The sequence below is a fragment of the Hyperolius riggenbachi genome, chromosome 8 (genome assembly GCF_040937935.1).
Source record: "Hyperolius riggenbachi isolate aHypRig1 chromosome 8, aHypRig1.pri, whole genome shotgun sequence".
NCBI lineage: Eukaryota > Metazoa > Chordata > Amphibia > Anura > Hyperoliidae > Hyperolius > Hyperolius riggenbachi.
The window spans coordinates 184,447,255-184,474,589 of NC_090653.1; the positions used below are offsets into that span (position 1 = coordinate 184,447,255).

The window sequence follows — 27,335 nt, forward strand, 5'->3', positions numbered from 1 at the left end:
TGAGGCCTGTTTTCCACCAAGTGTTGCGTTTGCAGTTTGATGCTCCACCCTGTCACACCACAACGCAGAAAACAACATTCATATGACCCTGTGCCGACAGGGTCATATGCATAAGACCGCAGGCCAATCGCCACCTGTCGCCCTCACCTAGTGATGCGTTTCCTGCCAGACTGAAAGTACATCACTGGGATTCCTGGGTTTCCCCATCGTAATCGCATGCACGCTGCACCACTGGCGCTAACAAATTTAAAATCCCTGCATCGCCAATTTACTTATATGACTTTAGCGGAAGTCCGACGTTAATGTGCTTTGACTTTGTGGTGATTCAGCAGCCAATCGGGAACTTCTGGTGCGACGCTTTAAGTGCGTTAGGCCCCCTTGCCTTGCATTGTCATTGCGTTACCCTGCAGCAAAACAGGGCAAGTGTAAAAGGGACCTGAAGTTAATTATTTATATGTATATGTATTGATTTAGCATTGACATGTTCAGCACTTTATCATTTAGGATCCACAATCATGTCCTTCAGAGGGGTTTACACTACCTTATTATGTGTTTGGGTTATTTTTTTCTTTGAAAGGAGAACATTGTCTTATTACATTTAGGATCAGTTTGTCGGAGCAGTGCTTTTCAGCGCTGCTAGATTTGGGCGCAGCCGGCGCCTCCATAGACTACAATAGGAATCACTCCTATTGCAGCGCTCAGTGAGTAACGTCAGGGCCGTCAGAGGACGGAGCCGAGGTTGCTTAAAAAACACAATAATTCGGCCGCCAGCAATCGCTGGAAGCCGAGTTATTTCATTCCCTCGCTATCCATGGCAGCCTGGAGGGGGAATAGTAATTAACACGTCCGGGACTTGTGCAGCAGCAGGATCAGCTATATACCGTTGTATCCTGCGCCCAAGTCTACCGGCGCCAAATTCAAATGTACTCCAATTTGACGAGCTGTGTTTTGGGAGGAAATTTGGCCCCACTGCGAGTTACACTTTTACCTTACAGTTATCTCCACCCACATACTGTCATGGCCCTGGCCAATTACCGCTGCTGCCATGTAAAGCATGCTGCACTCTCTCCTTTCCCCAAAATTTCACCACAACACACTTAGCGCGCCACCCTTCAATTTTTTCTGTTTGATTGGGGGGGTGTTTGTCTCTAAATAATCAGCGCCGGGCGTCAAATAACCCAGGTACGCCGCTGATCAGGAGTCCTATAGTCCTATTACTGAGGAACAGCAAGTAGATAGCAGGAGAGGAATGCTCTGGTTGCAATTAAGATAAGCTCCCTTCTCCTGCGTGTGATTGCCTGGCTCACTATTCTTGATCTCTTCTCTGCCTCATTTGCCAAACAGGACAAACAAAAAGAATGCAATCCTGGTAAAACTAATACTGCATCTCCTTTCCTTCTCTCTCTTCCTGTTTTCCTTTCTTTTAACTTTCCTCCCACTCTCTTTTCTTTCCCCACTATCTCCTTTCCTTCTCTATATTTCTCCTTTCCTCTTCTTCCCACTCTCTCCTCCCGCCCATCATCTTCTCACAATTAAATCACCCTAATCTTGTGATCTGTAATCCTAAAGGTGCCCATACATCGGAAGATGAATGGGCAGATCGACCAAGAGACAGATCTCTCTCTCTGATCAAATCTGATTGGAGAGAGATCTGTTGCCTGCCCATATACCGTAGAATCAGCTTTGAGACGCTGCATTCTCCACCTCACAGTCCCTGGCGCTGTCCCATCAGTGCACGGTACAGTATACTTTACCTGTCCATGTTTGCCGCTGGCTCTGTCTTCACGTGGTTGCCGAGGTATACATGGGCGCTTGTGTGACGTCATACACTTATCCACGTTATGCTGGCAATCTCGCCTTTGGGTGCGTGTATGAAGACAGAGCCAGTGGCGGACACAAACAAGTAAAGTATATTGCAACGGGCAGGAACATTTTACATTAGTGGGGATAGCACCAGGGTTTCTTCGCGTTCATCACTCACTTACCGCCGCGTACCCGTTCTGGCAAGTCGGCTCTACATCATGTTGCACTGTGCAGGCTTCCCCACGGGGCGCAAAAATTGTCTTTGTCCCCGGGTGCTGAAAACCCTTGCTACGCCTCTGGAGGCCATTGTGGGCACTGGCAATGGGAGAGATCACTGTAGGTGCTGCTTTTGGGATGGGAGGTCCCTGTGGGTGCTGCAGGGAACAGGAGGGTAGCCACTGGGGGAGGGAAAGGTCACTGTGGGTGCTAGGTGATGGGAGATATCACTGTGGGTACTGGGGGGGGGGGAGAGATCAGTATGGGTCTTAGGTGGAGGGAGAAGTCACTGTGGGTGCTAGGTGGATGGAGAGGTCACTGTGGGTGCTGGGGGAGGGAGAGGTTACTTTGGGTGCTAGGTGGAGGGAGAGGTCACTGTGGGTGCTAGATGAAGGGAAAGGTCACTGTGGGGGCTAGATGGAGGGAGAGGTCACTGTGGGTGCTAGGTGGAGGGAGAGGTCACTGTGGGTGCTAGGTGATGGGAGATATCACTGTGGGTACTGGGGAGGGCGAGGTCAGTATGGGTCCTAGGTGGAGGGAGAAGTCACTGTGGGTGCTAGATGGAGGGAAAGGTCACTGTGGGTGCTGAGTAAGGGAGAGGTCACTGTGGGTGCTAGGTGGAGGGAGAGGTCACTGTGGGTGCTAGGTGATGGGAGATATCACTGTGGGTACTGGGGAGGGAGAGGTCAGTATGGGTCCTAGGTGGAGGGAGAAGTCACTGTGGGTGCTAGGGGAGGGAGTGGTCACTGTGGGAGGGGTAGGTTAGTGTGGGTGCTGGGGTAGGCAGGATCACTGCTAGAGCTGGGGAGGGAGAGGTCACTGTGGGTGCTAGGTAAAGGGAGAGGTCACTGTGGGTGCTAGGGGAGGGAGAGGTCACTGTGGGTGCTAGGTGGAAGGAGAGGTCACTGTGGGTGCTAGGGGAGGGAATGGTCACTGTGGGTACTAGGTGGAGGGAGAGATCGCTATGGGTGCTGGGGGAGGTAGAGGTCAGTATGGGTCCTAGGTGGAGGGAGAGGTCAGTATGCCACACTTGGATTCCTGTCTGGGCCTCTTCACTTGAAAGTGTCCCAGGCAGGGGTGGAGCTTCCCGCGGGTGGGCGGGGCTTATCGCGGTCAGGGGCGGAGCTTATTTTGCGCGGCGAGAGGGGCCTTTTTTGAAGATTTTAAAGGGGGGGTGCCTGGGCACCCAGAGCACCCCCCTCTGCACGTGCCTGACGATGGGTGTCAACACGCAGAGAGAATCTGATTATTGGTGATCTGCAGAATCACCAGTAATGCAGATATACACCAGATTATGGATGATCTGCAGTATCACCAATAATCCAGGTATGTCTAACCTCTGGACACCTGAGACATGAGTGTTTGATGTAACAGTAGTACTTTGAGTGATAACCACCAGTGGAGCTGGAGGTAAGAAGAAGAAGGGAATTCACCCTAGACTGTGGGTGAATCCCTATAGACTAAAAGCTCCCGAGGAGAGGGGCCTAAGCCTGGTTGCAGGATGCCCTGCTGCTAATAGAACAAGCTTGCCCTTACTAGATGTGAGATCCTAGCTCTCAACACCCTAGTGGTGGGCTAAGGTAAGAAAGTACACAATGCTAGTCTTGGGTGTGAGATCCATATTCACAACACCCTGGAACTAGTCTAACACATAACATAGAATGATACAGTATCCTAGACTTGGGTGTGAGGTCCGTAGTCACAACACCCTGGAACTAGTCTAGAGCATAACATAGCATAGACAATATCCTAGGCTTGGGTGTGAGGTCCGTAGTCACAACACCCTGGAACTAGTCTAACACATAACATAGAAAGATACAGTATCCTAGACTTGGGTGTGAGGTCCGTAGTCACAACACCCTGGAACTAGTCTAGAGCATAACATAGCATAGACAATATCCTAGGCTTGGGTGTGAGGTCCGTAGTCACAACACCCTAGAACTAGTCTAGAGCATAACATAGCATAGACAGTATCCTAGGCCTGGGTGTGAGGTCCGTAGTCACAACACCCTGGAACTAGTCTAGAGCATAACATAGCATAGACAGTATCCTAGGCTTGGGTGTGAGGTCCATAGTCACAACACCTTGGAACTAGTCTAGAGCATAACATAGCATAGACAGTATCCTAGGCTTGGGTGTGAGGTCCATAGTCACAACACCCTGGAACTAGTCTAGAGCATAACATTGAGACAGTAATCTAGCTCAGTGTGAATTCCCAGGTCCTTCCTGGTTCTAACACACTGTAGGGTCTGACTAAGGTCTGTGTGCTAACACATGAAGCATTCGTAATGGCAGACAACGTGAGACTGAGGGACGAGTGCTTATATAGTGCAGCGCTGATCAGCGCCACCCAGTCCCTTCCAGCCAATCCGCATCTGCCCCGGGATCAGCTGACCTACGCCGTCAGCTGATCCCCCGCTGTTTCCCATAAAGCCTCTGTCTCTCCGTGCGAGCGCGTGTATTCCTCAGCCTATGTGCACAGGAAGGCTGAACAGCATCAGACACACGTCGCCGCACATAGACCGCCGGGCTGGACGCGGAAGTAGCCGCCACGCCGTCATGGCACGCGGCGGCTATTCTGCAATCCTTCACAGTTTTGTGGGGAAATCTGCTGCCAATCTAATTGCATTTTGTGGGGATATCTGCCGCCAATCTAATTGCATTTTGTGGGGATATCTGCCGCCAATCTAATTGCATTTTGTGGGGATATCTGCCGCCAATCTATTTGCATTTTGAGGGGATATATGCTGCCAATCTAATTGCATTTTGTGGGGATATCTGCTGCCAATCCGATTGCATTTTGTGGGGAAATCTGCTGCCAATCTGATTGCATTTTCTGGGGAAATCTGCTGCCAATCTGATTGCATTTTGTGGGGGTATCTGCTGCCAATCTGATTGCATTTTGGGGGGTATCTGCTGCCAATCTGATTGCAATTTGTGGGGGTATCTGCTGTCAATCTGATTGCATTTTGTGGGGATATCTGCTACCAATTTGATTGCATTTTTTGGGGGAAATCTGCTGCCAATCTGATTGCATTTTGTCGGAAAATCTTCTGCCATTTGACTACTTGATGAATTATCATGAGGCATGTAACTACTTGATTAATTTATCTAAAATGTATCTGGTCGGACCTAATCTCTGTGAATAACACCGCTACTTATTTTGTTTTTATCCTGTGGATCAGCCAAATGTCACTGAAAAGGAAAAAACGGGCCCTTAATTGGTTGAAAACCCGCAAGGACTTGGTTTACAAGCCTGAGGATAAGGGGGGGAACATTGTGGTCATACCTTCCACTATGTATGTGAATGAAGCCAGCAGGCAGCTTGGGGATTCTTCCATATATGAAAAGTAAAGGGGGAACCCTATCGAAAAGGACAAGGCCGAGCTCCGCACTCTGTTGAGGAGAGGGGTGGATTTCGTTTTCTTGTCCAAAAAATGGGTGAAGACCTATTTGTGGAGTTCCCCAGGCTGCCTGTATGGTATTATCTGCCGATGGTTCATAAGATGTTGGTGAACACCCCCCTCCCCCCCCCAGACGACCAATTGTCTCCCGGGTGGGTTCACTGAAGGAGACACTTTCTAAGTTTTTGGATTTGAAGTTGAGACCTTGTTTGCGATCAGTTAAATCGCTTTTGCAGGACACGGTTGATGTCTTGCAGGTAATAGAGTCCCTTGAGTGACGGAGTGACTATTGATATAGTCAGCTTGTACAGTAGGATCCCCCACGGGAAGGGGCTGGATGCAATGCACCACATACTGGACAACTTTGGTAAAAGTGAGGATTATATAGAGTTCATATGTGAATGTTTGAGATTTGTTCTCGAACATAACACATTTCAATTTAATGGGGAAGGGTATAGACAGCTCTCTGGTATGGCAATGGGGACCCCGGTAGCCCCGACCTATTCTAATTTGTTCTTATCAGTATGGGAGGATAATGTCATCTAGGCCCCCAAAAATCCCTCTAGGCATTCCTTAAAATTGTGTTGGCGGTATGTGGATGACATCCTGATTGTCCTGGGTGATAGCAGAGGAGAATTTGAAGAATTTATTAAATGGATAAACTCCATTGATATTAATATGGAGTTTACGGCCAATTTTGGAGATACTAAAGTGGAATTCTTAGACCTCATGATTGAAGTGGAGGAGGGTCGTCTCACCACTAGGGGTTATAGAAAAACCACTGCTACAAATAGCCTTCTCCATTATGATAGCTACCACCCCAGACATGTAAAGGATGCCATCCCATACGGCCAGTTTCTTAGACTCAAAAGAAATAATTCTGATGTGGGGACATTTGAGATTTAGGCGTCTGATTTAGTCACACGTCTTTTATACGGGGGTTATCAGATGAAATCCATCGAACAGGCTTCGGAAAAGCCAGATCGATACCTCGGACGCAACTATTAAGAGGAAACAGGAAGACAGGAGATTTAATTTTGTATTTGATTTTACCCCTATGTCTAACCAGATCCACCAGGTGATACGTAGCCATTGGTATTTATTGTCACTGGACGATCACCTGAGGGAAGTTGCTAGCAGGCCCCCAAGAGTTGGCTTTAGGAGGGGTCGTATGATTAAAAAGGTATTGGTTCATAGTGAATTTAAACCTATGCAAGAAAGACAGGTAAACTGGCTTACGGATAAAAAATGGGAAGGAAACTTAGGGATTTGTAGGATGTCAAAAGCCAACTCACATACAATGCCTAGGAATCAAACCCAGGCCTACCGCTTGGTAGGCTGCTATCCTAACCGTTATACCAACAACACAGCACACTACAATGTAACATGCTGAAGCCAGCCTAGCATGTACCATTGTGATATACCCATGAGAAAAATGAGCTATCTCTCTCTCTCTAGGACATGACGCCATTGAACTGAATTTTCAGCTTAAAACCATCAACTGATACCGGCAGAATTTCACAGGCAATTTTGGAATTCCGCCGGATTGAAAAACCAATTCCGTTCTGATCAAACGGACCGGAATGACCAATTTCCGCCGAAAATTGTGGAGGGAGAGGGAGAGGGAGAGGGAGAGAGAGAGAGAGAGAGAGAGAGAGAGAGAAATCTACATGGCTATCTGGGGTTCTCTTCAGACAACTGTTGAACACAAAAGGCAAGGCCATGCCTGGGTGGGCTTGAACCAACAACCTTTCAGTTAACAGCCAAACGCGCTAACCAATTGTGCCACAGAGACTGTGTACAACAAAGATGGATGTATGTGTGTCTTTTGGAGGAAGGAAGTAAGTCTGCTCCAAGAAGTTTCAGCATGTAGTGTTGGTGGTATAATGGTGTGGATAGCTGCCTACCAAGTGGTAGGCCTGGGTTTGATTCCTGGCCAATGTATGTGAGTTGGCTTTTGACATCCTACAAATCCCTAAGCAAGCTCATTTTCCTTTTGGATATATCATAATGGTACATGCTAGGCTGGCTTCAGCATGTAGTGTTGGTGGTGGTATAGTGGTGAGGAGAGCTGCCTACCAAGCACTAGACCTGGGATTGATTCCAGGCCAATGTATGTAAGCTGGCTTTTGAAATCCTACAATTCCCTGGAAGACGAGACCCTCCTCCTCCCTCCGGGAGGAGGAAGGGAGGAAATAAGGAAGTCTGTCGAGCGGGAATTCTTCTTATTAGGCAGAAATCAGTTCGGTGGGGGAAAAAATTTGCATTCCGTAAAATTCAGCGGAATTTCATATTTTACCGCAGAAATTCGCCATAGTGATATAGCAATTCCGTTCCGTCACAACGGAACATAATCACCAAATTACGGCTGGAATCACGGAATTATTAATTCCGCAGAATCCAGCGACCATCCCTAGTTGTTGGTTGATTGTAGGATTCCATGGATGATCAATCAAAAACGTATCGATTAAACTATATGCATATGCACAATTTTGTGATTTTATTTTTGATAATCGTATGATAACCAATTAACCATATACAATTAAGGTTGTGTCACAGACAAGGGGGTTCTCTATCTTCTTAGGAAGTGAGGTCCCTATACAGTATCTGTTGGGAGAGGGAAGACCGGGAGTCCAATAGTGCAGTATCGTTAGTACCCTGGGGGTATAGTTCGTGATGAATGCTCACAAGGATGGTTTGCAGTCCTGCAACCACCAGATATGCCAACGGGAAAAGTCGGGCGGAGCTGGTGGCGGGCGGTCACTCTCCTGCTATGGGCCTCTCTACTGGTCAGATGACGCTCGGGGTAGTTGAGGTTGACACCTCCAAGAGGTGTAGGGATACTGGACCTGGATTGTGGGAAGCTAGCCGGCAGACCAGATGCACACGCTTTTTACTACGGTGCCCACACAGCACACGGTGATCTTAAAGGTTATCTGTTTTTGTATTGACCTGAGGAAGCCTGGTCCTGTGAAACGCGTTGTCTACAGTATAACCAATTTTTAAATAAATACTCTTCATATACATCTGTGTGAGTCTTCAATAGAGGTAAGAGACCTCTCTTATTTTTGATTATAAGTAACTTCATACTTTTTGGGCGCCTCCCCACAATCCAGTTCCCATATACAATTGTTACTGGTTGCTTTTATTGTGTTTATGCAACAGTGTGGAAATAAATGTACCAAATTGATTCTTTATTCATTTATTTATATTGATTTTATTCAACTGACTTGTCACCAGCTTATTATAACAGGAATTACTAATTGAAGCGTGGTTTGATATCTAATTTTGCCATATGTAACGATTGTGGAACTTTCTCCATGAGCAGCGCACAACGCGTGTGCTGATACGCCGGAAATCCTCCACAAGTGTATATTTGCAGGCACCCAGCAAAAGGTGCTACGCACCCGTAGAGGGAAATTCCTGTCGGCAGATGGCGCTGGGGAGTGCAGAGGAACCAATCCTCTGTACCTCCACAAATGCCAGACAGGAATTGTACGAAGCGCAGAACGCAATCGCAAGAGAAGCGATTGTGAATGAGAACGAGCAAAGGGACAGGTTGTATGTATGTGCGCCAATCTAGTCGCCACCCCGCGACCGCGCACACACAACAGCAGATACGAAACAGAAACGCAACCGCAAGAAAGGCGATTGCCAGAAGTGACACAAGGCAGATCAGAACAGAATACGAGGATAGCAAAGGCACAGCAAATCCTACAATGAGGAGATGCGGAAAATAACAAACGCTAGCTAACCGCCAACACCGCACCCATTCGCAACAGTGCACGCAGTTATGCGTGGTCTCCACGTGATAAGCACAATAGAGACAAGCACGCCTAACTAACCATCGACAGACAAACATGAAACAGAGGACGCGAACGCTTGCTTAACGGTTACCTCACCGAGCCTCCAGCAAGCGGTCGTAGCAGACAAGACAGACACACGAAAACAGGGACAAGCGAGAGATAGGATCCACAGCCCTAGCGAAAGTGGCTAGTGCGATCCAGGAAGACACAACAGAAGGATCCACAGCACTAGCGCGAAGCGAGTGCGATCCAGGTACAGAGTAGCAGAACAGAAGGATCCACAGCACTAGCGCAGGATGCTAGTGCGATCCATGGAGGCAGAACAGAAGGATCCACAGCACTAGCGGAAAGTGGCTAGCGCGATCCAAAGAGACAGAACAGAAGGATCCACAGCGCTAGCAAAAAGTGGCTAGCGCAATCCAAAGAGACAGAACAGAAGGATCCACAGCGCTAGCGCAAGATGCTAGTGCGATCCCAGTGAGACAGATCAGAAGAGATAGCTGGTAGCAACCGCTGCACCAGCTATACTACAAGAACAGAGATCAGAACGATTTCCTGTCGACCACCATTGGGACAGGACAATCGCAACAGACAAACAAAACAGATAACAATCCTAACTGCACTAGGGAACCTACCTAGCACAGTTTCCAGGAATTACTCTAAGCTGATCTTCAAACAAAGAGCATTGCTGACACTCTCCAGAGTGTTTCACAGGAAGGAATCCATATGAACAGCGAAGCATTGTGGGAAACACATAGTACTTATAGTACACGCCTCCAATGAATGTGGCCAGGCAATTTGCATGACAACGTATGCAAATTCCTCAGCAAGCACAAGCTGCAAAACTGACAGAAGCTCTTCTTTCCAGAGTCCTGCAGCATGCAAACCTACACAATGGTCAAAAAGCTGCCTGCCTGCACAGGCAGCTGAGCAAATCATCACAGTACCCCCCCCCCCCCCTCCAGGGTCGAATTCCAAACGACCCTCAAAAGTGCTATTAGCAACAGACTCAAACTGAAGACTCTTGAAGGTCGGGACAGCCCGACAAGGTCCAATTCCAGAGTCAGTCCACCCGAAACCGACCTCATCGGAAACAGAAGCCACCGAAACATGCCCATCAGCACTACAAGTCTCAGCGTAACACCCATCAGGACTGTGGATACCAGAGAAGAAGCAACCGAAACCCTCCAGACAATACCCACCACCTTCCAAGGAGCGTCCGAAAATACCAAATCTGCCACAAAACCTGTTCGAAGTGTCCCTTACAACACAAAAGCCACCGTTGATCTTATCCAGGGTACCAAGCAAAATTTCTCCCGGAATCTCCCAGAACCTTTTGAAGTTCCACAGAGATCCCAAGAGGGCAGAACAATCACCAGGCTCACATGGAGAACTATCAAGAACCCCTATGGAACCAATGACAATTCCAGACTCAGAATTACGAGGACACCCATCAAGATCAAGACTTTCAGGGACCACTTCTGGGCATGCGAGCAGGCAGGCTAAATCAGAACATGTCTCCACCGAGAAAGCATCTGAGTATGCTGGTAACCGAGGCACACTTGGGCTTTCTGGGTCACAGAGCACATTGGGGTACACCAGCACAGGAGAAACCTCAGGACAAGTTGGGGAACTGCCAACCTCAGAGTCCGACACGAGGAAACCAAAACCAGGACCGGGCAGAGAATCATCACGAGCAATGGTCTCAAGCACTGGACTTTCAAAAGAAGACTCGGATTCAAATTCAGAAATTTCTGTGACTGCAATATCATCATTGACTACACATGACTGCAGCTCCACCAGAGCTGAAAAGGTAGCCAGCAAGGCAGCAATGCCTACGGAAGAGGGCAACACCTCAGAAGGACTTGGGGGGCAGGAGACATCTCCAACAAGTTCTGCAACCTTTGGGAGGAACTCGGAGAGCTCCAGAACATCATTTTTCAAGTTTTCTAAGAAGGATTCTGTACTAGCCATGTTACAGGGCAAAACTGGAACTTTTATTTTGTGAACAGGGCAGATGTCCCAGGGAAGATTCCACCATAAACTGAGACTGAATTTCATCATCATGAGCGGAACGTACAGGAATATTCACTGGACCACACACTGACTCCCTAACTTTAATCTCGCTGCACCCAGAATTCTGCGTAGCAGTCAAACTAGCTTGCAACTCCAAAACTGCAGAAAAACAGGTGAGTATAGTGGCAATACCCAGACGAGCCTCTAGGGACACTGCATGGGATTCTAAGCAAGGCCACATTGACTCATCCAGAGTACAGGGTGCAGAATCAGCGCTTCCTTCAGAGCAAGAAAGGGACTCACAAATGTCAGTGTGATTGGACATCATATTGTTATTCATGGTACAGGGCAGGCTCAGAGAAACTCTCTCTGGACCCAGCAAAAATGTTTCAGAGTCAGATTCGCAAAACCAAAGTGCTGTCTCTCTCTTAGATTCGGCCAACAATGTCAAATCCGAGGAGCCAGGACGCAAAACCTGCGAATCAAAAATCACTTTAGGTTGTGAAACTGACGCTTCCATAGCGCAAACCTCCGCGATCTGCGGAGCAGACTGCAAGGCATCCAGGACCGAAACGCTGGAGCAACTGTCCCCAGGCAACGGGCCCTTACAGGTGAGAACAGGGTGAGACAGAGACTCATTTGCAGAAGAAATAGCGACATCAACAGGATAAACTTTATTAGGCATATTAATTTTACTTTTGACGCTGCATAGTCGAGAAATTTTCCCCATAGCAGGGTCACAGACGGAAGATCTCAAAGATCTGTTTCTAAATGAAAAAGGATCCCACACATCCTTGAAGAAACCGGCAGACTCATGCCGATCACAATCTGCAGGAACATCCGGGAAAAAGGCATCAGATCGCACAGATTCAAACTGCACACTGTCAGGAGAGAATCCTTCAGGATTCGCACAGGAAACAACCACAGCGGCACACTCATTCATTTCAGATTGCACAAAGTCAAGACTTTCATGCTTTACCCCAGAAAGGCAGGAACAATCATCCGACAACGATGTCTCTTTATTGGAATCAATTGGTTGGTGTGTGTGCAACTCATCCAAAATCGTTTGCCATACATAGATCACCAGATCCACATCATCCTTGTCACATTCATCGGAATCAATCAGAAGGTACATAGAATCGAGACAAGCATTTAAGACATCTTCGCTTTTTGTGATGTAAAAATCGCAAAAGGCTTTCCAATCAAAATCGAATTCCTCCAATAAGGCCCCGACATCCCATGAGGCAAATGGAGGTTCAAACAGGCCAGTATCTAGATAATCTCCATATGGGTGGAGTTCAGGAACAAGACCAGATTTTTTTAACTGCTTTAATATCGTGTGTGATCCTACCTATAGCAGGAGCCACATAAGATTTGGATTGGGGCAAAAAACCTGGAGATTGAGCAACATCATCATACACATCATTAGGGAGTGTTTTATTCAGATGCTTGCGCTTTTTAATTTTTCCCTTTTTTGCAACTTTGCATGTCTGCTGTTTAAAACCTGAAGTGGCAACAGACACATTGAACTGATTGTCATACTGAAAGGTTTTGCATGGAAGGGAAAGATCAGCTGACCTATCAGCAGCTACACACTCAATCAGAGCAGGTGGCAAGCCAGGCAGTTTAAACCAGTGAGAGAATATCACTGCAAGAAACTGATACAGATTATCATTCCAGGAATTGATTTTTAACAGATCATACGCCCAGGTGAACAAATCGTCTTTTAAGAGCACATAGGCAAACAGAAGAGCCGACGTGGACGGATCAGAAATCTGAAAGGTAGGATTCAGACAAAACCTCACACATTCAGAAAGAAATTCCGCCTTGGTCTCTGAATTTAGCCTTTTAAAGCTCTTAAAGACACAGGACCCAAACTCGACAAAATCGTACAAATCGGAAATTCCGTCTACACTAGGGTTGTGGGTTGGGCTGGTCATACTGTAACGATTGTGGAACTTTCTCCGTGAGCAGCGCACAACGCGTGTGCTGATACGGCGGAAATCCTCCACAAGCGTATATTTGCAGGCACCCAGCAAAAGGTGCTACGCACCCGTAGAGGGAAATTCCTGTCGGCAGATGGCGCTGGGGAGTGCAGAGGAACCAATCCTCTGTACCTCCACAAATGCCAGACAGGAATTGTACGAAGCGCAGAACGCAATCGCAAGAGAAGCGATTGCGAATGAGAACGAGCAAAGGGATAGGTTGTATGTGTGTGTGCCAATCTAGTCGCCACCCCGCGACCGCGCACACACAACAGCAGATACGAAACAGAAATGCAACCTTAAGAAAGGCGATTGCCAGAAGTGACACAAGGCAGATCAGAACAGAATACGAGGATAGCAAAGGCACAGCAAATCATACAATGAGGAGATGCGGATAATAACAAACTCTAGCTAACCGTGAACACTGCACTCATTCGCAACAGTGCACGCGGTTATGCGTGGTCTCCACGTGATCAGCACAATAGAGACAAGCACGCCTAACTAACCATCGACAGACAAACATGAAACAGAGCCTTGCTTAACGGTTACCTCACCGAGCCTCCAGCAAGCGGTCATAGCAGACAAGACAGACACACGAAAACAGGGACAAGCGAGAGATAGGATCCACAGCACTAGCGAAAGTGGCAAGCGCGATCCAGGAAGACAGAACAGAAGAATCCACAGCACTAGCGCGAAGCGAGTGTGATCCAGGTACAGAGTAGCAGAACAGAAGGATCCACAGCACTAGCGCAGGATGCTAGTGCGATCCAGGGAGGCAGAACAGAAGGATCCACAGCACTAGCGGAAAGTGGCTAGCGCAATCCAAAGAGACAGAACAGAAGGATCCACAGCGCTAGCGCAAGATGCTAGTGCAATCCCAGTGAGACAGATCAGAAGAGATAGCTGGTAGCAACCGCTGCACCAGCTATACTCCAAGAACAGAGATCAGAACGATTTCCTGTCGACCACCATTGGGACAGGACAATCGCAACAGACAAACAAAACAGATAACAATCCTAACTGCACTAGGGAACCTGCCTAGCACAGTTTCCAGGAATTACTCTAAGCTGATCTTCAAACAAAGAGCATGGCTGACACTCTCCAGAGTGTTTCACAGGAAGGAATCCATATGAACAGCGAAGCATTGTGGGAAACACATAGTACTTATAGTACACGCCTCCAATGAATGTGGCCAGGCAATTTGCATGACAACGTATGCAAATTCCTCAGCAAGCACAAGCTGCAAAACTGACAGAAGCTCTTCTTTCCAGAGTCCTGCAGCATGCAAACCTACACAATGGTCAAAAAGCTGCGTGCCTGCACAGGCAGCTGAGCAAATCATCACACCATACTTACCTTAAACGGGTGAGGGATAACCCCAATACCTTAAACCATCTGCTGAAATATAGAATTAAAGGTGCAAATACCATACTTTGATTATACATATATCTCTAGAATTTTTCAATTTCTGTCTGTCCAATTGCTCTACTTTCTGTGCTTTATGACCTCTTTTATGTTTAAGGTGGGCAGGAGTGCTAAGGTACCATATTTTCTGGAATATAAGACACACTTAGGTTTAGAGGGTAAAAACCAGGGGAAACAAATATATACTAAACCTGGTGCGTCCATGTTTCAAGAGTGTCTTGTAGATGTTCTCCCCAATCATTGTCCTCCTGTGTTTCCTTCTGTCTATGTGTCATCTTGTGTCCCACTGTGTCCTCTTTCGCCTCCTTATGTCCCTCTCTGTCCTCCTCCAGTCCCCTTGTGTCCTCCTTTGTCACTGTGTGTCCCCTTCTATTTCCCTGTGTGGTCCTCAAGTCCCCCTGTGTCCCCTGCTGTTCTCCGTGTATCCCCTATGTCTCCACCTGTCCCCCTGTGTCTCCTCCGCTCTTCGTGGGTAAAATCAATAAGCGGCATCATGGCTCACCTTACCAGCATTTCCAGTGCAGACCTCTCCTCCCCCACATGGCTCCCCTTAGTAATGGCTTCTGCTGACTTTGACATCGACAAAAGCCATCACTAGGGGATCAGCTTCAGAAATGAGAGGTCTGCGCTCCCCTCTAGAATCGCTGGTGAGGTGAGCCATGCTGCCGCTAATTGATTTTATGCTGGGGGGGGGGGGGGGCAGAGGACTACACAGATAGACAAGGAAGGGAGTCCCCGAAATTGCAGCGGGTCAGCGGTTCATATCAGCAGGCGATCATAGGTTGGGGACTGTAACGATTGGTGTCAGCACGCAGAGAGAATCTGATTATTGGTGATCTGCAGTATCACCAAGAATGCAGATATATACCCGATTATTGATGATCTGCAGTATCACCGATAATCAGATATATTGCTAACCTCTGGACACCTATAGATATGTGAGTGTTTGGTGTAACAGTAATACTTTGAGTGATGCACCTGCGGAGCAGGTGATATACAGTAAAGAGGCACTGCTCTGAGAGCACAGGAACCTTCCAGCAGCCTGAGGCTCTCCAAGGGGAGGAGTCAGGCTGGAGACAGGAAGGGCCTAAGAGTGAGTGGCACCTAAAGGTGGATGTCACTATCTGATCTGGAGACTATCTCTTAAGGGGAGAGATAGCTCTCGAGGTCGGGCACGCCGGGTCGGCAACACACTGACAGATAAAGTACAAAGACAGAAGGCTGATTCGGTATCCAAGTCAAGCAGGGTCTGGCAACGGAATATCAGATATACTAGGTACCGAATCAGAAGACAGAGGGGTAGTCAGAAAAGCTATGTCATAACATATATCAAACAATGCCTATTCTGGGTGCGAGGTCCCTGGTCTCAGCACCCTGGAACTAGTCTGAAGAATACACAGATGATAATACAGTTTCCCTAGACTGGGTGCGAGGTCCGTAGTCTCAGCACCCTGGAACTAGTCTGAAAGATAACACTGATGGTAGTACAGTTCCCTAAGCTGGGTGTGAGGTCCTTGGTCTCTACACCCTGGAATTAGCTCGAGGTATAACACAGATGATAACACAGTTCCCTAAGCTGGGTGTGAGGTCCTTGGTCTCTACATCCCGGAACTAGCTTAAGCATAAACAGAATACAATTCAAATAATCTGGCTAAGTGTGTATTCCCAGGTCCACCTGGTTCAAACACACTGAGGATCTGATTAGGTCTGAGTGCTTCCAGGTAGTGATCGCAACGGCAGACAACTTGCAAGTGACCAGCAGGAACTATATATGGAGTAGTGCTCTCCAGCACCACCCCTAATTGCTCAACCAATAGTATCCCACTCAGGAGTCAGCTGATCGGCGTGGTCAGCTGACTCTTCCTGCTTAGTATAAGAATTCTGCCTCTCAGCGCGCGCGCGTGTATTCCTAAGCCTATGTGCACTAACAGACTCACGCGGACACACCAGACACACGCTGCTGCGTGCAAACCGCCGCGCTGGACGCGGAATCAGCTGCCTGCTCAGTAGCACATGTGGCGGCTTTTCCACGATCTCTCACAGTACCCCCACCGAGGAGTGGACTCCTGACATCTCCTGCCCGGCTTCTCAGGATGCAAGTTATGAAACTCCTTTTTTAACTCCTCTGCATGCATGCGACATTCTGGCACCCAAGTTCTCTCCTCAATGCCATACTCTTTCCAATGCACCAAGTACTGCACGGAGTTCTGCACAAGTTGGGAGTCAAGAATCTTCTCAATCTCATATTCAGGTTGGTCATCAATCAACACAGGGGGGGGGGGGGGGAGAGCGGAATCCACGTGCACTGCCGGCTTGAGCAAGGACACATGGAAAGATCTCACACTCCGCATGCTGGCAGGGAGATCAATGGCGTAAGTGACATCATTAATTTTCCTTATCACAGGAAAAGGAGCCACAAATCTGGGACCTAACTTGGGAGACAGTTGCTTCAGAGCCAAATGTTGTGTGGACACCCAGACCAAGTCACCTGGAAGAAACTCCCACTCTATGGAACGCCTATTTCAGCCTGTTTCTTCTGACTCTAAAAAGCCCTCCTCAAGTTTCTTTCTACCATTCCCCACGTCTGCTTCAAGGACCTCTACCAATCCTCCAGGGCTGGAAACGGGGTGGCAGCCACTGGCAATGGGGTGAACTTAGGTGATCTTCCAGTCACCACCTGGGATGGAGAAAAACCTGAGGAGGAGCTCCTCAAGTTGTTGTGTGCAAATTCTGCAAATGGCAGGAATTTAACCCAGTCAGTCTGAACATCTGCCACATAACATCTCAAAAACTGTTCCAGAGACTGATTGGTTCTCTCGGTCTGGCCATTGGTTTGTGGGTGGTAGCCTGATGAGAAAGATAGCTCCATGTCTAACTGATGGCAGAATGCCCTCCAAAACTTAGAAACAAATTGAACTCTCCGATCTGACACTATATTTTCCGGAATACCATGCAGCTGGAAAATATGTTGGACGAAGAGATCGGCCAACTCCTGGGCCGAGGGGAGTCCTTTCAGGGGGACAAAATGGGCCATCTTGCTGAAACAATCGACTACCACCCAAATGACCGTCATGCCTTCTGACCTAGGGAGTTCGCCGACAAAATCCATGGACAGATGGGTCCATGGTTCCCTCGGGACTGGCAGTGGTTGTAATGTCCCAACAGGTGCCTGACGGGAGGGTTTGCTCCTTGCACACACTGCACATTCTCTTACATACTCTTTGCAGTCAGTTGCCAATGAAGGCCACCAGGCACGTCTCGCTACGAGGTCCTGAGTTCTGGTGGCTCCAGGATGCCCAGCATTCTTGTGAGAATGAAACAACTGCAGTATTTGTAGACGAAAAGGCAGTGGTACAAACATGATCCCTTCAGGCTTTCCCTCAGGTACATCCTGTTGGAATGGACTCAACGTTTTAGTCCAGTCCCTCCAGGTCTCAGTGGCGGCCAGAACCACTTTCTGCGGCAGAATGGTTTCTGGGTCTGAGGGCTGTGCTGTCTCGGGCTCAAAACATCTGGATAAAGCATCAGCTTTGATGTTTTACTACCAGGGGTATACGTGATTACAAATCTGAATCTCGAGAAAACAATGACCACCGAGCCTGTCGGGGGCTAAGTCTCTTAGTGCCCTCAATGTACTCCAAATTCTTGTGGTCAGTATAGACAGTAATGGTATGTTCTGCACCCTCTAGCCAATGTCGCCATTCCTCAAAGGCCAACTTAATGGCTAGGAGTTTCCTATTGCCTATATCGTAGTTTTTCTCAGCGGGTGAAAACCTACGCGAAAAATAGGCACAGGGGTGTAACTTTCCCTGCAACCCAGAACGCTGAGACAGCACAGCCCCTACCCCTACCTCCGAGGCATCTACCTCCACGATAAAGGGGAAGGTGGTGTCAACATGTCTCAAAATGGGTGCAGTACAGAACAATTTCTTTAGAGTGGAGAAAGCAGCATGGGCCTCAGGGGACCAGTGGTGAGTATCTGCCCCTTTCTTTGTGAGACTGGTGAGAGGTGAGATCACCGTAGAGTACCCCTTTATGAACCTTCTGTAGTAGTTAGCGAAACCCAGGAACCTCTGGAGAGCCTTCAATCCCACAGGTTGAGGCCAATCTAACACAGCTGAAACTTTCCCAGGGTCCATAGAGAGGCCAGAGGTTGAAATTATGTACCCTAGAAAGGCGACAGAGGTCACTTCAAATATGCATTTCTCCAGCTTAGCGTACAGCATGTTTTGTCTCAATTTCCGTAACACAAACTTAACATGATCTCTGTGCTCTGAGAGGTTGGATGAGAAAATTAGAATGTCGTCTAAGTATACCAAGACAAATTTGCCCAATACCTCTCTAAAGACCTCATTGATCAGTTCTTGAAAGACGGCCGGGGCATTACACAACCCGAAAGGCATCACTAGGTACTCGTAATGCCCGTCGGGTGTGTTAAAGGCCGTCTTCCATTCATCACCGTCCCTGATTCGCACAAGGTTGTAAGCACTCCTCAGATCCAATTTCGAAAAAATCTTAGAATTGGTGACCTGAGTAAACAAATCGTCTATTAATGGCAAAAGATAGCGATTTTTTACTGTGATTTTATTTAAGCCCCGATAGTCAATGCAAGGGCGTAGGCCACCATCCTTCTTTTTCACAAAAAAGAACCCTGCCCCGGCCGGGGATCGAGAAGGGCGAATAAAACCTTTAGCTAAGTTTTCTCGGATGTATTCCTGCATGGCCAATTTCTCTGGCCCAGATAAGTTATAGAGATGACCTCTAGGGGGCATACAACCAGACCTAAGATCAATGGGGCAATCAAAGGGACGGTGTGGAGGAAGTTGGGGCAGAATACGTCTGCAAATTCTGAATATTGATCTGGCAATCCCTCCATGTGAATCTTGGTTTTACCAAAGGTTACTTTCGCAAGACAATGATGATAGCAGTGGGCAGACCAGCTGGTTAGCTGACCCGTGGCCCAATTGATCTGAGGCGAGTGAATCTGTAACCATGGCATGCCAAGAATGATTGTGGAGGTTGCCATTCATAACACAAAAAATGATAAACTTTCTTTATGCAAGACCCCTATTGTGACCCCCAAATCTGGGGTCTGGGAAAGAGGGTGATTACTCTGCAGAGGGGAATCATCCACCGCAGTGACCCGAATCTGTTGTTTTAAAGGGGAGATCGGAATCCCCAATTTCTTAGCAAATTCGTAATCCATAAAATTAGCTGCTGAGCCTGAATCAATGAAGGCCTCAGTAGTCTCTGTCTTATCTTGCCAAGATATAGTGCAAGGGAGAAGAAAACGTTTATCATCGAGAGGTAATGACTGCTCGCCTAGGGTATTACCTCCAACTACACCTAGGCGGCAGCGTTTCCTGACTTCTTGGGACAATTCTGTACCTTATGACCCCCCTCTGCACAGTAAAGACAGAGCTGCTCTGTTTCCCTGTGTCTCCGTTCCACCTGAGACAATCTCGACCGACCAATCTGCATTGGTTCCGGTGAAGGTGAAGCAGGTGGAGATGGAACCGAAGGAGACGTTGCGTAGGACAAGTATCTCACATTGTTCCTACCCCGGGTCTGTCTTTGGTATTGTACATGACGGTCAATTCTGATGGCCAATGAAATGGCCTCATCGAGAGACTTGGGCTCAGGATGACTCAACATCAAGTCTGAGACCGCATCTGACAGCCCCGATAGGAAATAGTCGAAATAAAGCGAATGAGCCCCATCTGGCTGAAACTGCCCACTTCCTGAACTCAGCTGCATAATTTTCAACTGGATCTCTGCCCTGTCGCAACATCTTGAGCTTCCGCTCAGCGGTAGAGGCAATATCTGGATCATCGTAAATTATGGCCATAGCGTCAAAAAATGCCTCAACTGACACTAACGCACTATCACCTGGCTGGAGACTATATGCCCAAGTCTGGGAATCTCCTGATAATAGTGTCTTGATAAACGTAATTTTCTGTGCTACAGTTCCTGAGGAACTAGGTCTCAACTCAAAGTATGACAACACTCGATTTTTTAAGTTTCGGAAGTCAGATCTGTGGCCAGAAAACCTTTCAGGTACGGACATACGTATGTCTGTGCTAGGAGGAGATCGCACTGTACCCACAGCCATCTGTAGGGCTAGCGCAGACCCATTTAAGGTGTTGATCTTGGTCTGATAATCGTTCAGCACCGAGATGACATTTTCCACCGAGGTGGTAAGTGCATCGAGACGGCTGCGGAGTGCATCCATTTGGGTTTGGTCTGCCGTTCTGTAACGATTGGTGTCAGCACGCAGAGAGAATCTGATTATTGGTGATCTGCAGTATCACCAAGAATGCAGATATATACCCGATTATTGATGATCTGCAGTATCACCGATAATCAGATATATTGCTAACCTCTGGACACCTATAGATATGTGAGTGTTTGGTGTAACAGTAATACTTTGAGTGATGCACCTGCGGAGCAGGTGATATACAGTAAAGAGGCACTGCTCTGAGAGCACAGGAACCTTCCAGCAGCCTGAGGCTCTCCAAGGAGAGGAGTCAGGCTGGAGACAGGAAGGGCCTAAGATTGAGTGGCACCTAAAGGTGGATGTCACTATCTGATCTGAAGGCTATCTCTAAGGGGAGAGATAGCTCTCGAGGTCGGGCACGCTGGGTCGGCAACACACTGACAGATAAAGTACAAAGACAGAAGGCTGATTCGGTATCCAAGTCAAGCAGGGTCTGGCAACGGAATATCAGATATACGAGGTACCGAATCAGAAGACAGAGGGGTAGTCAGAAAAGCTGTAAGTCATAACATATATCAAACAATGCCTATTCTGGGTGCGAGGTCCTTGGTCTCAGCACCTTGGAACTAGTCTGAAGAATACACAGATGATAATACAGTTTCCCTAGACTGGGTGCGAGATCCGTAGTCTCAGCACCCTGGAACTAGTCTGAAAGATAACACTAATGGTAGTACAGTTCCCTAAGCTGGGTGTGAGGTCCTTGGTCTCAACACCCTGGAACTAGCTTGAGGTATAACACAGATGATAACACAGTTCCCTAAGCTGGGTGTGAGGTCCTTGGTCTCTACACCCCGGAACTAGCTTGAGGTATAACACAGATGATAACACAGTTCCCTAAGCTGGGTCTCTACACCCCGGAACTAGCTTAAGCATAAACAGAATACAATTCAAATAATCTGGCTAAGTGTGTATTCCCAGGTCCACCTGGTTCAAACACACTGAGGATCTGACTAGGTCTGAGTGCTTCCACGTAGTGATCGCAACGGCAGACAACTTGCAAGTGACCAGCAGGAACTATATATGGAGTAGTGCTCTCCAGCACCACCCCTAATTGCTCAACCAATAGTAGCCCGTTTAGGAGTCAGCTGATCGGCGTGGTCAGCTGACTCTTCCTGCTTAGTATAAGAATTCTGTCTCTCAGCGCGCGCGCGTGTATTCCTAAGCCTATGTGCATTAACAGACTCAGCCACACCAGACACACGCTGCTGCGTGCAAACCACCGCGCTGGACGTGGAATCAGCCGCCTGCTCAGTAGCACATGTGGCGGCTTTTCCGCGATCTCTCACAGGGACACCCTGTCTTTGGAATACAAGATGCAGGGACTTTTTCTCTCCATTTTGTGGGGCGATAAAGTGCATCTTATATTCCGAAAAATACAGTATTTTTCTGCTGATTGTCTAGTAGATCACACCTGATTAGGCAATGACCTCAGCTTTGAATTGTTATGCACATTTGAAGAAAATGTGTTTATGTTTATACATATTATTACACTTTTTTACATTGTACAAATTTTACTGTCCAACTCTTTTAATTAATGTATTGTGATATCTTTATCACTTGCATTGTATATGGTAGAGTATTGTACATCTTTCTGATGTTCAAATATATATAAGCTATCTTTTCTAACGTCTTGTCAGCATACAGAAATAGAGTCTGAAGAAGGCTTATTCGCTGACAGCTTAGGCTTTTTGTTTCAAGCTAGTCAGTAAATTGTATCACCCTCATTCAAAACCCATTGCTTTTGCATTGTATTCAGTTGATATAATTGAAAATCTTAGAATTTTGTTTTATTCTCAATTCTTTTTCTGTTAGCCTTGAGGTTGATGGGCCATTTGGGACAGCTAGTGAAGAAGTCTTCAAGTATGAGGTCAGCATGCTGGTAGGAGCAGGCATTGGCATCACCCCCTTTGCTTCCATATTGAAATCTATATGGTACAAGTTTCAACATGAAGATGATCGACTAAAAACAAAGAAGGTATGTCATTTTTCTTCTGCAGATAACTTAGTAAATTAAAGTAAACTCTTAGAGCATAGAAACATAATCCTGTATGCTGTACAATATGGAAATAAACTCAATCTTGGATGTTTACCTTAGTGCAGGATCCATCATGCAGAAAGCACACTTATTTTATAAAAGGTCCCCACTGATGGAAGCAAGCACAAAGATAAGTGAATAATAATAATAATTATTATTATTATTATTATTTTGGATTTATATGGCACTAGCTTCTTCCAGGATGCTGCACACCAGAGAATACAAACTACAGACACTCAGATAAAAGACAATGGAACAGGTCAGCAATGGATCATCAGTAGTGCTCAAATACTCCCGATCACGTATTCGAGTGATCACACAATCACGACTTCACCCTCTGACGAATTGGCCGTGATCATAATCACAGATAAAAACGGATATCCGACTCGAATGCGGTTTCGAGTTGGATAACTGCATGTAATCACAAATCACGACTCGTAATCATGAATTCCCTTTAAACTGCCTTTAAACCTTGTTTGACATGAAATGATGCATCATGGTTTTTTAATTTAGAAAAAAACAATTATGTATGTGGTAAGTAGTGTTGGGCGAACACCTAGATGTTCGGGTTCGAGAACGTTCGCCGAACATCGCCGCGATGTTCGGGTGTTCGCGCCGAACTCCGAACATAATGGAAGTCAATGGGGACCTGAACTTTCGTGCTTTGTAAAGCTTCCTTACATGCTACATACCCCAAATTAGCAGGGTATGTGCACCTTGGGAGTGGGTACAAGAGGAAAAAAAAATATTTGAAAAAGAGCTTATAGTTTTTGAGAAAATTGATTCTAAAGTTTCAAAGGAAAAACTGTCTTTTAAATGTGGAAAATGTCATGTTTCTTTGCACAGGTAACATGCTTTTTTTCGCCATGCAGTCATAAATGTAATACAGAGAAGAGGTTCCACGAAAAGGGACCGGTAACGCTAACCCAGCACCAGCAGCAGCACACGTGATGGAACAGGAGGAGGCGCAGGAGGAGAAGGCCACGCTTTGTGAGACACAACAACCCAGGCCTTGCATGAGGGCAAGAAGCATGCGGATAGCATGCTTTGTACCGCCATGCAGTCATAAATGTAATAAAGATAAGTGGTTCAATAAACAGGGACCACGCGGCAACGCTAACCCAGCAGCAGCAGACGTGATGGAACAGGAGGAGGCGCAGGAGGAGAAGGTCACGCTTTGTGAGACACAACAACCCAGGCCTTGCATGAAGACAAGAAGCGTGCGGATAGCATGCTTTGTACCGCCATGCAGTCATAAATGTAATAAAGATAAGTGGTTCAATAAACAGGGACCACGCGGCAACGCTAACCCAGCAGCAGCAGACGTGATGGAACAGGAGGAGGCGCAGGAGGAGAAGGCCACGCTTTGTGAGACACAACAACCCAGGCCTTGCATGAGGACAAGAAGCGTGCGGATAGCATGCTTTGTACCGCCATGCAGTCATAAATGTAATAAAGATAAGTGGTTCAATAAACAGGGACCACCCGGCACTGCTAACCCAGCAGCAGCAGACGTGATGGAACAGGAGGAGGCGCAGGAGGAGAAGGCCACGCTTTGTGAGACACAACAACCCAGGCCTTGCATGAGGACAAGAAGCATGCGGATAGCATGCTTTGTACCGCCATGCAGTCATAAATGTAATAAAGATAAGTGGTTCAATAAACAGGGACGACGCGGCAACGCTAACCCAGCAGCAGCAGACGTGATGGAACAGGAGGAGGCGCAGGAGGAGAAGGTCATGCTTTGTGAGACACAACAACCCAGGCCTTGCATGAGGACAAGAAGCATGCGGATAGCATGCTTTGTACCGCCATGCAGTCATAAATGTAACAAAGATAAGTGGTTCAATAAACAGGGACCACGCGGCAACGCTAAGCCAGCAGCAGCAGATGTGATGGAACACGAACAGGAGGAGGCGCAGGAGGAGAAGGCCACGCTTTGTGAGACACAACAACCCAGGCCTTGCATGAGGACAAGAAGCATGCGGATAGCATGCTTTGTACCACCATGCAGTCATAAATGTAATAAAGATAAGAGGTTCCATAAACAGGGAGGGACCGGCAACGCTAACCCAGCAGCAGCAGCAGCACACGTGATGGAACAGGAGCAGGCGCAGGAGGAGAAGGCTTTTTGAGACACAACAACCCAGGCCTTGCATGAGGACAAAAAGCGTGCGGATATAGCAGCAATGCTTTTTGCCGCCATGCAGTCATAAATGTAATACAGATGAGAGGTTCAATAAACAGGGACCGGAAACGCTACACCATCCCAGATGTTCATTGGTCATGTTACTTGGTTGGGGTCCTGGAGTGTTGCGTAGTCATTTCCAATCCAGGATTGATTCATTTTAATTTGAGTCAGACGGTCTGCATTTTCTGTGGAGAGGCGGATACGCCGATCTGTGACGATGCCTCCGGCAGCACTGAAACAGCGTTCCGACATAACGCTGGCTGCCGGACAAGCCAGCACCTCTATTGCGTACATTGCCAGTTCGTGCCAGGTGTCTAGCTTCGATACCCAATAGTTGAAGGGTGCAGATGGATTGTTCGACACAGCTACGTCATCTGACATGTAGTCCTTGACCATCTTCTCCAGGCGATCGGTGTTGGAGGTGGATCTGCACGCTGCATGGGTGTCAGAAAATTTTCCCACTCCAAGGACACTGCCGATACCATTCCCTTTTATGCACTAGCTGCGGCTTGCGTTGTTTGCTGCCCTCCTGGTCGTCCTGGGTTTGCGGAAGTCAGTCTGTCGGCGTACAACTGGCTAGAGGAGGGGGAGAATGTCAATCTCCTCTCTAAAGTCTCCACAAGGGCCTGCTGGTATTCTTCCATTTTGACCTGTCTGACTCTTTCTTCAAGCAGTTTTGGAACATTGTGTTTGTACCGTGGATCCAGAAGGGTATAAACCCAGTAATTGGTGTTGTCCAAAATGCGCACAATGCGTGGGTCGCGTTCAATGCAGTCTAGTATGAATTGAGCCATGTGTGCCAGAGTCCTACCAGAATCCTCATCATCCTCTTGTGAGCGTTGTGATAGTTGTTGTGATGCATCATAGTCGTCACCTTCCTCCTGGTCTGCTTCTGCTGACCATTCGCGCTGAATTGTGGAAGTCCAACGTGCACCGCTCTGGCCCTCGTCAGCGGTGGCAGGAAATTCCTGCTCCAACTCCAGCTGTTCCTCCTCCTCTTCTTCGTCATAGCTGCTGGGGCCAGCGTTCCCTGAGGCGGATGGCCTGATGTTGGTACCATCACGCTGATCGTTTTCTCCTTCAGATTCCCCCAGTTGCATCATGACAGCTGTTTCCTTGATTTTCAACATTGACCTCTTCAGTAAACACAGCAGTGGTATGGTAATGCTGACTGAAGAGTTGTCACTGCTCACAAGCAACGTGGATTGCTCAAAATTTTGGAGGACTTAGCAGAGGTCCAACATGTTGGCCCAATCGGATCCACAGAAGCTTGGCAGCTGTCCGGATGCGCCTCGGTACTGCGCCGTCATGTACTGGACCACTGCACTCTTCTGCTCGCAAAAGCGTGCTAGCATGTGCAGCGTTGAATTCCAGCGCGTAGGGACATCACACAGCAAGCGATGGTGGGGGAGATTGAAGCGCTCCTGCATCTTGGCGAGTGCCCCCGAAGCAGTACTGGAATTTCTACAATGTTTGGCCACTCGACGCACCTTCAACAGAAGATCGGCCACGCCTGGGTATGTCCTCAGGAACCGCTGAACTACTAGGTTCATCACGTGCGCCAGGCAAGGGATGTGTGTCAGCTTAGCCAACCTTAAAGCGCGAATGAGATTACTCCCATTATCACACACAACCATGCCCGGTTTCAGGTCCAGCGGTGCCAGCCACAAATCCGTCTGTTCCTTTATTCCCTTCCAAATTTTCTCCCCTGTGTGCTGCTTATCCCCAAGGCAGATCAGCTTCAGCAACGCTTGCTGACGCATACCAACAGCTGTGCTGCACTGCTTCCACGATCCTACTGCTGCTGGGTTAGCGTTTCCGGATGAGGTACAGCTTTGAGATGCGTTGGAGGAGAAGGAGTCAGAGAGGTAGGTGCTGCTGTTGTTATCCAGTGGGAGGGACGGCGGTGCAGCTGTTTGCGGCGTGGGCAACACCTGCGCCGTAGCAGGTGAGGAATCGCTGCCAGGCTCCACAAGGTTCACCCAGTGCGCGGTAAGGGAGATGTATCGACCCTGGCCGAACGCACTCGTCCAGGTGTCAGTGGTGAGGTGAACCTTGCAGGCAACGGCATTCTTCAAGCTTCGGGTTATTTTGCTGACCACGTGCTCATGCAACTCAGGCACTGCAGAGCGCGCAAAGTGGTAGCGGCTGGGAACCACGTAACGTGGGATGGCCAC

The 27,335-nt window shown here is 47.8% G+C and overlaps 1 protein-coding gene across 4 annotated transcripts in view; it reads left to right on the forward strand.

Moving 5' to 3' along the window:
* NOX1 (NADPH oxidase 1) overlaps nucleotides 1–27,335 on the forward strand; it is a 2,086,008-nt gene that overhangs the window by 1,430,408 nt on the left and 628,265 nt on the right. For all 4 annotated transcript variants that reach the window (XM_068248036.1, XM_068248033.1, XM_068248032.1 and 1 more), the window contains one exon: nucleotides 22,745–22,907. In XM_068248036.1, coding sequence (XP_068104137.1) covers nucleotides 22,745–22,907 — 163 coding nt within the window. The remainder of the gene's footprint in view (nucleotides 1–22,744; nucleotides 22,908–27,335) is intronic.